We start from the raw sequence: 11,379 nt of genomic DNA, 5'->3' as shown, positions 1-11,379 counted from the left end.
AATATTACATATGAGAAATACTGCACATAAAAACTACCATGGTGTATTGTAGGCTGCAGGTACTTTGTTGTTGAGTCTGACAACGATTGGAAGGAAAGACCTTCTCCTGGTTCTCTCCTGTCTCCTGAATCTCTCCTGGTTGGGGGAGAGTGTGTTTTTTTTGCACAACAAAAGCAGGAGAACAATGGAGCTGAAGGCCTCTCAGCGGGGTGCTAGGAGGTGTTAGGTTCAGGGGAATTTACGCAAATTTTCGCAGGGTTAGTAAATCTAGTAGTAGGGACTTGCACCAGGAAAAAAAAGGGTCAGTAATTCTATTAGAGTACTAATCAGGTGGAACTAGATAATCTTCAATGGCACACCTATGTGCTGCGGCACAGTGGTTGGGAAACACTGCTCTAGTAAATAAGTAGTATACAGTATTTTATTAATTACTCCCAGGAGAGAGTCATTTTTTGCAATTTTTTTGCAATGTAACCACTTGTCATATAACTTGTCATATAACTGTCCTAATGAGGACACACATACAATTTTTCCTTTAGTATTTCGGCATGAACACAAAGCTGAAAACACAAAGAAAGTTGAAAACTAGCCCAGAGCAAGTGAATCTCAGGTTAATTAATTAAAATTAAATAAGTATAATATAAATAAAATAAGTATAAGACAACACAGAAAATATAAACAGTCCTGCAGTTTAATATCTTTATTTACTCTCTCTCTCTCTCTCATTCTCATTAAACGATTGAAGAATGAACTGATTGTTTATACAGGTGACTTAAATTATCTAACAGAAAGTGCACAACTATTACTACCAATTTTAAGGCAGAATTCCACACAGAAGTGGTCAAAGTATTTGATACAGTTATTATTTTTGACCCATTATTAGTTTCTCTAATCAAATCATCTAAGAACCATCAGTTAGACAATGGGAAAATAACATCTACAAGAAAAACTTCAATCGAACACTGACTTAATGCTAGTAATATATAAGTAACATTTTACATGAATAAAATATTCTATGTATTATACATTGTTAAGACTCTTTACTGTTATTACATGTTGCCCTTCCCAGAAAAAAAAGGTATTATTGCATTTCTAGAACCATAGTCCTGCAGCAAGACAGTCAGTGTTTCACCAGCATGCAGGTGTTTGTTTGTTTTTTAAAGAAATAATTAGCTTCAGATATTAACACACTGAGGGTCATTTGGAGAGGAGATTACATGTCCATGGATGACACTTACTGACAAGATGACGAAGAGAATGCAAGTGGAAAACATGGTGCTTTACTGTACAGTTGCTCAAGAGTTCATCATTGTCCAATTTGAGGGAAAAAAGTCGATACATACCAAAATTTCCCAATCTATGTTACCATGCTAAATCTAATTTCCCAAAAGGTTCCCCTCCCACCCTACCCCCAAAAATAATAATCTCACCAAAATAAATCAGAAAATACTTTATTTGTTTAATTTAATTGCTTTGTTTCTGAGAGTCAGATTAAATGATAGATATGTCTATTCCAGTGAGTGATTAATATGGCGCAATCACTAGCAAGTAATAGTGACACCAATCAAAAATGTTATTTTTACACTTCATATTGTAAAGGACTGGATTACAAGTTAGTTTGATGTGTAATCGGTGTTATTGCCACTCAGTTATGGCATAGTTGTTACACACCTGCAGCCATGTGATTACTGATTGTCCTTGAAGGTTTAATAGTCTAGAGCATAGGTGTCAAACTCTGGCCCGCGGGCCAAATTTGGCCCACAGCCTAATTACATTTGGCCCGCGAAGCCATACCAAATTACTATTAGAGCTGGCCTACTGGTATTATACAGCTAATATATATATTGTTTAGTATAAAGCTTTGCTTGTTCCATATTCAGTTTTCCAGCAAAACGTGTTTGAGTCCATAAGAAAAGATTCATTCTTATATCTGGAGGAAGATTTTTTTTTTCAATAAATATTAATGTTAGCCCGCGACTTTGTTCCAGTTTTGAATTTTGGCCCACTGTGTATTTGAGTTTGACACCCCTGGTCTAGAGGCTGTTAAGCCTGTCAATTATATCAGCTACCTATGACAGAGTCTGTAAGAGAACTGGCTGAGAGTGTTTGGGGGGTGGGAGTTAGAGAGTGTGTGTTGTGTGTATGCGGAAGAAAGGAGCGCAAGTTCGGCAGGAGAGCCCAGGGTTTTTTGTTTTGATTCTAGAGAGAGCGTTTTCCCTGCTTTTTTGGCGTTGGCTACGGCCCACAGTAGCCTGTGTTACTGTTCTTAATAAACAGCCGGTAAACGGAATACCGATCATCTCTGTCTTCTGTCGGAGGGACGCTGCAATAAGGGAATTAAGAAGTAAAATATAAAGTGCCTGTTTGCAATTGTTTTCTTGGTTACTTTTAAACAAAGCAATGGAAGCTATTTCACCATTTACGCTGTCTATGCTAAGCTAAGTTAACTAGCTGCTGGATTTAGCTTCATATTTAGCAATCTCTTTAGGTCAGTCACTTCATGTGACTCTCAGAAACAAATTTCAAAGTCAAATTTCTGGGCAGTTTCTTGGGAAATGCTTCATACTAGAGGAGAAGGAGACATTTATACCTGATAGGAATGGAAAAGACTGGGAAATGATGAGTGGTCACTGTCACAAAAACATTTAGATATATTTAATATATAAAATGTATATTTAATGTGTCCAAAAAATTACTAGATTTGCTATATAGCCAACTCTTTTAGATATCAGTACTACAGATTTATATTGGCAAATATCTACTTTTTTTCAGTCTATTATGAGGCGCTAAATACAACAGCGGCATTAAATGCTCCACGGAGAATGTCGTGGAGTAAACAATGTTCCACATAGAATCAATTCTTTAGTGGTTCGCTGTAACCTTGTTAAAAGGATAACTTGTAGTTGTTGGAAAAATATAAAAACATACAAAATACAAATAAAATAAATTTTAAAAATTCTTTAAAATTTTTCCGGAATTGGCCCATAGACACAGCAGTTACTGCAGGTGTCATAATTCTGGCATCCTTCGGTTGCTGGTATCACTAAACACTGATATACACAGAAAAAGAAAAACACAGATGTGTCTCAGTTTCCTCTCATTAATACAGTTTCTAATAAATTTTCTTTGTTTCACCCGACTTGCACATAGACTTACGTGACGAAAAAACACAGTGTAGCACAGTACAAAGGTGGCTGAGTGTGGCACGGTATACTTGTTGATTTACTGGTTGACAGCACAGTGGCTTTGCCAGTATGTGTCATCACAAACTTGTCTCCCTGTCCAAGCTCTTGTCATGCCTTCGCCGTTTGTGACGCTTTTCGTTGCTTTTGGAACTGCATGGGGGAAAAAAGAAAATGTAAACCCAACAAAAATGATACAAAAAGAGAATTTCGGTGGCATGCATGCATGCAAATTTATCTCAAAAAGGTTCAGCAGTCTTTCCTTAAAACACAGATTATAGTGACTAGTAAATTAGACCCAGTGCTATTAACTATTTGTAATTAGCATGCCAAGGTCACATTTGACATCAAGAAAACATGAATGAATAACATCCACAAACATCTTCCATCACCCAAATCATAATTAGCAGCACATGTTCATCATGCAATAACACTTAGGATGAGACTCTCCATGCTGAAGGGGTCACCTCTGAACTGCTTACCTTTGGGATATCAGCTTCTGAGAGGTTAGGAAGGGGAGCTTAGGGGTGGGATGAAATGAGAAAGGCAGGCAGGAAATTCTATGTTAGTCTGCTCAGTGGGAAATCTACAAGGGCAGGACTGCTCCTAAACAAACATACTAGCTTGTCAGCTTCTTGGAAAAAGTCAGTATTCCTGAATAATAAACACCTGTGCTTGCTGCTTTCACAACCTTAAGATCAGAAGCCTACTTATGATCTGGATCAACATCCAGTATTATCTCTCTGTTGTATGGGAGATCTGGAAGTCTTAATAATGCAAATATGTGGCTAACCTTTTAGCACTTTGTTCCTTTTTAGCACTCTCAGCAGGGTTCACACTCTTCCACACATTCCCAAAGGACCCTTTGGACATCTCATCAGTGATGTTTACTGTGGCTGGGTCACTCCTTCAAACAAGCAGAGAAAAGGACATTATTTCATTGGTTTTCACTAAAGTAGCACAAGCACTTAAACCACACATACGTCTGAGCTAGAGCTAAGAATGAACTCACAAATATCTGCATGTGTGAGTTTTGGTTGACAGACAAAACAGCTTAGGTAAAACACAAAACACAGAATAGAATTAAATATCCGAAAGACTTACTTGTAGTGTCCCTCAAGTGGCACTTGTACAATGCCTTCCTCCTCTGCAATAATGCTGTGTTCCTCCTGTGGGAAGAGAAAAATCTATTGCAGTGGCAGAAATTTGAAGATCATCCAAGTCCTCTAAATAGTGCTCTCATACTGCACCTCTTGTGCAGCATCTTCTAGTTTCTTCTTCTTCCACTCTGGCATCAGGTCATCCAGCCAGCTCAGCTCTCTCTTGGTGAAAATGAAGTCCAGCAATTTACGAATAAACACTAGGGCCAAGACCTGGAACAAGAGAAACAGACTGACGTCAAGCCATCATATTCATTAGGTGCACAAACACTCGTGCATATACAAGCACACTTGGGTTACCATCATGGGGAAAACAATGGCAGCTTTAGAGGTCTTGATGACCCAGAGGAGGACCAAGCAGCTTAGCTGGATGATAGTAAAAAGGTGGACCTTCCTCAAAGGGACGTGACGAAGGTAGATGAAGTCTGGCTGATGTTTGGCAGGCATGCCAAACAGCTTCAGACGGTCAAAGAACTGCAGAGATACAAAGAAAAAATTAGAATTTTCCTTCAAAGCTTTTCTGGATTATTTCTTCCAACAGAAAATACCATGGTCACCTCACCTGAATACCTCTGAGTGAGGAAGCCCCCATGTAAAGAAAGACGCCATATAACACAGGCATGGGAATAAACTGCGTAGAGACAGAAAAGCATTTCCAGTATGAGTAAAAACTTAGAACTGTTAGTCTTTCCTGTTAGATGGTGAACTTATTCATCCATGTCAGCGGTTACAGAAAACATTTCTCCTGTTTTGTTTGCTAGACATTATTATCTGTAGTTTAGAAGGTAGAGCAGCTCATCAACTAATGAGAAGGTTGGTGGTTTGATCCCTGGCTGCTCCAGTCTGATATTTTTTTGTACTTTGCAACTGTGGCTACATTTCTATAAGAGCATGCTAGAGAAATGTAACCATGCAATCATATGGTTGTAATTCCTTACCAAGTATGATGTGATTTCATTCTAACTTAACCATTGTTTTGTAGACATAACTTGTGTCACTCTAAACACAACTGTTCACATAAGTGATTGGATAAATGCCCTTTTTTTGATAATAAAGCAAACACTGAGTTGAGCTAAATGCCCCCTTGCCAAGGTTGGCTGTCCACTCAGTCTGTATAATCAGATATGAAAGTAACCACTGATTAATAATCAGATATGAAAGTAACCACTGATTCTGTCATGGTCTGCGTAGTACACAGATCATACAGTATATTGAGGAATGTGATGACTCAAACACAGACCCACAGAGGCAAGCTGGAGTAAACAAAAACAAAAGCAAGCAATTTATTTAGCCTGGTGGTCAAAGCACAAAATAAAGGTAAGACATAAAATACAAAAGGAAACCAAAAACTCTTGCTAAGAGAAAGCTAGGCGACCCAAGGGGAAGTTGACTGATGCTCTGACAATACACAAAGGGAGACTGAGACAACATATACACAAGCAGGTGATTAGAAAAAGTAGAGACAACACAAAAAATAAACATGGAGAGATGACAAACTTAAAGGAGATAAAAAAAAGGACAATACACGGAGAGATGACTAAAGTGAACAGAAAGGGATTGTTAAGGACACGAGTTTCAGACGCTATTTACTTGAAGTAGGTAGTTTGTTTTAGGCTGGTCACTGTCCACTTGTCTAATTTCCTCAAATATTTTTTTATGGACACACTAGAGATGCAACTAGTTTTCTTCTAAAATATTTTTGGGAGTCCCTTTGTTAATGCAAACAAATAGTCAAATGGTGAAATGTTTCATAGGCTCAACAAAATTATACAACATTATGCGTTCTTGTAACAGGTTGCTAGTAGCAAAGTGCCTAAAAATATTACCGTAATTGTCGGGCTATAAGCCGCTACTTTTTGCACAAGCTTTGAACCCTGCGGCTTTTAGTCAGGTGCGGCTTTTCTATAGATTGTCCATGATTTTTGTGATATCGTAAGACGATTTGTTTTGTTTGTTCCGCTGTTGTACGGCACTACGTTGCCTGGCGGAAGGATCGGGGTTCAAGAGTGGTATGTTGGTCACATGTCCATCCGCCAGGCAACATAGTGCCGTACAAGTAGCGCGAAAAACAAACTTCAAAGTAGCGCTATGCGTTCAGCTGGAGTCGTGGATGATGAGCGGCGATAAACTTGCGAAAAGCAAGTTGTGCTCAACTCTACCGGTGGATTCTGACAGCGTGGAAAAGTGTGCAAACATCCACGATCACCAACGGATTTCGAAGGGCTGGACTGCTGCATGATGAAGAGGAGGACACTGCCACGGCCCTTCAGAGGGTGTTCGACTCCGACACTGACAATGACAATGAGGATTATCTTTGGTTTTGAAAGTGACAACGAAGGAAAGAAGCTGAGAGTGGATGACGAAGCCATCCTGAGCCTGTTCGTTTCCGACACTGGAGAAGAGGACTTTGGTGGTTTTAGTGCGCAGGAAGATGGTGGTGAATGACTGACTTTTCTTCTTGTTAAAGCCGTGTCACTGCACCTGAGCCTAAAAGGTAGTCTGAATCTATTTTTCTGGTGTGCTGTAGGTTACTGTTATGTACTACATTTGTTACTCATTTATGAAGCACAGCACATGTGCAAATATGTACCCATAACTTGATTTTCAAAATATTAATAAAAGGGGTGTGTCTCCAAACAGCCATCTCTTTCCTGACAATTCGCTTTGTGCATATTCTCTTACATATGATAAGTCAATATTGAAACACCTGCGGCTTTTGGTCAGGTGCGGCTAATGTCTGTACAAAACAGGATTTTCCCCTGATTTTAGCTTGTGCGGCTAATATTCAGGTGCGCTTTGTAGTCCGGGAAATACGGTATTTAAAATAGGTCCTTTGATAAATTATCTGTTATTTTTTTTATATATTGTTAAGAGTATTAAGAACTGAAGAAATAAAAAGTCTTTTTGAGATCCAGAAATCTCTGATAAGTATAGGTATAAGTATAGGTGTTTATCCCCTACCTTCAGCACGGAGGTCATGAAGACGGAACAACCCATCAGAGTAAAGATCATGAGGCCAGTGAAGCGCTGCTCTCGGATTCCCAAGAACTTGGGCTGCTCTCCAGGGGCCGAGCACTCTGACTCCAGCTTCAGGCTATTCACGTGGGAGATGGAGAGCACAGTGGCAGCCACGAACCATGGCAAGCCCATTACTGAGCACACACCAAGCATCACCCCCACCACAAACAGGTCCAGGTGATAGCCACAGCCTTTCTGTAGGGTTGGATCAAGGAAAGTGTGATTTAGATATTTAGATTTAGCTTACTTACCCACTTCAGGAAAAGCAAAGATTTGAAAACTAAAAAACAGCACACTGGGGCTTGTAGGAATTAATTGTATTGACCACATTTAAAATCACTTTCACACACCAATGTGAACATATCCAATGAAATACCTTTAGTTTGTGTTCCTTCCTGTTGATGATGACGGCTGTGATCTGCTGGTCCATAAAGATGAGAATGGTGCAGAGCAGAGCAGGGATGGAGGTGATAATTGTGGTCCACCAGGGGTTGGGCCCCACAGGGTTGATAATCCAGCCACGATCATCCCTGGTTGGCTAAGGGTAATGGCAAAAAGAACATTTAAAAATAATAATAATCATGAAGAATTTGAAATGTTTTAATAAATCAAAATACATATTTCCTCTTTATTTCTAAATTTCTCTTCTAAGTCATTATTATTAGACTATTATTACATTTAATTAGGAAGCTTTGATGTTCACTGCTAATATAAATTAGATATTTTCTGCATGTTTTTACACTAGTTTCCTATTTGGCCAGGATCGGTGTCATTATTGGTAACATACCGGATCCTACACAGGTTTCACAGGTAGTCCAATCCCTCGGATGGCACACCAATACCAATTGTCGGAAGGTTTATTGTATCTCCCAGCACAGTCTCAAGAGAATGGATGAGATTCCAGGAGACTGGAGTTAGTCTAGGAGAGCTGGACAGGGCTGTAGAATTGGAGGTGCTCCTTTTTGCAAGGAGGAATAGGAACAGGTGTATGTCCTCATATCTGCCCCTCATATTTGAGGTCCCTCAGGAGACAATCCTCGTACCAATTCTGATTTCACTTTTTATCTTATGTTACCCCTGGGTCATCTACTGAACAGTTTCAAGGACATCTTGTACCTTTGCTATGCTAATGATGCACAGCTGTACTTTTCCATTCAGCCCGCTAACATAGCTGTCGAATCTAAATCTAAACATTCTTATACTGTTTTATACATGTTTTCCTGTGTCTTTACTCCTCAGCCACACTGAAGCTAATGGGGGATCAGTGCTCTCTGTATCTCTGCAAGATTTGCGCAAAAATTGCATGCTTAAATGTTATGAAACACAGAAAAAATGTCCAATACAATGTCCAATTTTGATGTAAACAGCAGCTTGTGTGAGATTCATGTGGACTTACTTTGAACTTGTTGGGAACCTGTAACTTAGGTGAGGGGATACCCAGGGCATAATCTACTAACACCATAGTGAGGATGGTAATGAAGACTGCAAAGTCACTGATGATGGCCCGCACCTAAAGGAAACAAGACACACAATCTTTAGACAGAAGTATGTTACAAAAACTAAGATCTGCATACAGTACAACATACTGTGCTAACTAGATGCTGTTTATGCTGTTTTTGGAACATGTGGTCTCTATCGCTTTATCTAGAATGAGAAACATTACTTCTTGTCTATATATTTTAAAGGGTCTCATTATAATGGCTCAAGTTCTGTTTTGACAGTCAGTAAGGCTTGTTTTCTTACATTAAATTAATTAATTAACTCCATCACTACAGAGTTCAGATCTTTCATCTAATTTTTGACCTCAATCCACATGAAGTTGCAACGCGCGTTTGTGTACATAAGATTTTCTGGAGGAGGACAGACTCTTAAAGATGTTGAAGAAGCAAGCTCCTTTAAGCAATTACTTTGGTGTTCCTCCACCTCCAAAGAAATGTCAGAAGGAGTCCGAACCACAAAAGAAGTGCAGGAGGTGAGCTGGCTTCAAACAAATGATGAACGCACAGAGATGTGGTGCAGAATATGCATATGTAAAAATCCCACTCTAGCAGACAAAAACAGTGCCTTTTATATGTACGCGAACGAGCGTTGCAACTTCTTATCTGGTGCGCGTCTTTTATTTTGACAGCAAATGCGCACCTGCGGGCCACTTATGTGCACCCCTGTCTATCCAGACTACAGTGCAGCACTTATCACCACAAGGTGGCGCCAGGACAGTACAGATGAGTGTGGCAGCATCAGGCCACACATGCACATCATCGCATTGATGAATCATAGAAACTGAACATAGGTTCTCCACAAATACTGTGTCCTAACACAACCAACTGATGTCAGCATAAGTTACCAAATACAGACATTTAAAATAAATTGGATAAAACATATGTACCTTGGTTGGAAAGTACCGGCTTGTCTTGAACTCCTTGAGAAAAGCAGACATAAGGACAGTGGAGAAGAACAGGACCACACACCAGAACAGGACGTCAGGGATGTACGGGCCATGGGGACCACAGGCGCTCCCCTCAAACTCCCCATGTAACATCTCGCACTCCTACTGACCCCAGAGGACACAGTGATGATGATGATGATGATGATGGCGGTGATGGTGAGAAACAGGGTGTGAGCAGGAGAAGGAGGAAAGCAGGGATAATGATGCCAATAAAAAATGATTAGAGTTACAGTGGGGATAATGGCAATGATGGATGTCAGTGTCATTAATGAATTAGAAAATTCTGACTACCAAAAGTCAGACACATTCACTGCTCATTTTCTTTACTATCCCTGTAGTGCATGATTCATCACTTGCATACAGCAGAGGCCTCACCTGACTGCCACATCTAACATGTGTAGGAGTGGTGCAGCGCGCTGCCACCAGCGTGATTGATAAGTGACATCATCCCTTACACTGCATCTGCACCCTCATTTTGCACAGCTAGATACCATAAAATACTGCCCACATGATCCTAATCCCTGCCTAGTCTTATTATGTTTATGTAACAAAGTAAGGGCTGAGTACAACACAACATGTGTGGTGTTATGTTTCATTGCTGAATGAACAGTTTCTTTCTAGGTCCGGCCTTTCTTCTCCTCTGCATCAGGCATTATTTTAGACATATACATATATATGTATGTATGCAAGTGTTTTGCTATAATTTTTATTCTTACCGTGACCTCCAGCATGGTCCAGTTGACCTGCGAAGCAGTGATGTTTCTCTCGTCCCAGAAGTGCAGAGTCTCATTGCTGGGGTCCCTAGGTTCCACACAAGAACATCTATAGGAGGAGGATAAATAGATTCAATTTTCTTGAGTAAACACAACAGGCCAAGATAAATATACTCTATCTGCAGTTCATTAGCGGTGGCTGTGTATTTTGTGTATTTGTATTTAATATGTTCTGGCGCCACCTAGCAGAGAAGGCCATGATTTCTTCTTAAAGAAAAAAAGAGCCTTTCTAGACCTTAAAGTCAACTAAAGGATTGAATGAAATTAATCTTTAGTCGCTTTTATATGACGTAGCAAAGCAAATGTAGAATACGACATTAATATCAATGTACAGCTTAAAATGGCTGAGATGTAACTGTACACATCCAAGCATACACAAATTATCTCCTATTGCCCAGCCCTCCACCACTGACCCTTTGACCTAATATAAAACGCATCAAACCCGTTGAATTTTTTAAGTAAATGTGGTCATAAGTTACAAAATGAATATCATTCTCTATTAAAAGACCTGAAACTAGAAACCAGGAAAAGTGTTTACAGGTATCATAAATTCATTTAGAATTAGATGTTTTCTTTGTACAGACTTCTACATATCTTAATGACCTTGTAGTACCATATCACCCCATTAGAGCACTTCACTCTCACACTGCAGGCTTACTTGTTGTCCCTAGTGTATTTAAAAGTAGAATGGGAGGCAGAGCCTTCAGTTTTCAGGCCCCTCTTCTGTGGAACCAGCTTCCAGTTTGGATTCGGGAGACAGACACCTTCTCTACTTTCAAGATTAGGCTTCAAACTTTCCT

The 11,379-nt window shown here is 39.7% G+C and overlaps 1 protein-coding gene across 4 annotated transcripts in view; it reads right to left on the bottom strand.

Moving 5' to 3' along the window:
- Positions 1 to 685: 685 nt before the first annotated feature.
- Positions 686 to 11,379, bottom strand: part of LOC147302239 (sodium-driven chloride bicarbonate exchanger-like) — a 53,187-nt gene continuing 42,493 nt past the window's right edge. For 3 of the 4 annotated variants that reach the window (XM_086284245.1, XM_086284246.1, XM_086284248.1), the window contains 11 exons: positions 10,523 to 10,628; positions 9,747 to 9,908; positions 8,757 to 8,870; positions 7,737 to 7,898; positions 7,304 to 7,555; positions 4,905 to 4,973; positions 4,643 to 4,816; positions 4,433 to 4,555; positions 4,287 to 4,351; positions 3,976 to 4,089; positions 686 to 3,335 (listed from right to left, as the gene is read on the bottom strand). In XM_086284245.1, the coding sequence (XP_086140371.1) occupies positions 3,263 to 3,335; positions 3,976 to 4,089; positions 4,287 to 4,351; positions 4,433 to 4,555; positions 4,643 to 4,816; positions 4,905 to 4,973; positions 7,304 to 7,555; positions 7,737 to 7,898; positions 8,757 to 8,870; positions 9,747 to 9,908; positions 10,523 to 10,628 (1,414 nt within the window). In that variant the 3' untranslated portion in view covers positions 686 to 3,262. Of the gene's footprint in view, positions 3,336 to 3,664; positions 3,703 to 3,975; positions 4,090 to 4,286; positions 4,352 to 4,432; positions 4,556 to 4,642; positions 4,817 to 4,904; positions 4,974 to 7,303; positions 7,556 to 7,736; positions 7,899 to 8,756; positions 8,871 to 9,746; positions 9,909 to 10,522; positions 10,629 to 11,379 lie in introns of all 4 variants that reach the window. The other variant, XM_086284249.1, reaches the window with a different exon arrangement.

The sequence above is a fragment of the Aulonocara sp. 'chitande type north' Nkhata Bay genome, linkage group LG23 (genome assembly GCF_057382095.1).
Source record: "Aulonocara sp. 'chitande type north' Nkhata Bay isolate Kocher_YH1m ecotype deep benthic linkage group LG23, A_spYH_male_GT1.1, whole genome shotgun sequence".
Classification (NCBI taxonomy): domain Eukaryota; kingdom Metazoa; phylum Chordata; class Actinopteri; order Cichliformes; family Cichlidae; genus Aulonocara; species Aulonocara sp. 'chitande type north' Nkhata Bay.
The sequence above is the reverse complement of the archived record's forward strand: the minus strand, read 5'-3'. Positions and strand labels throughout refer to the sequence as shown.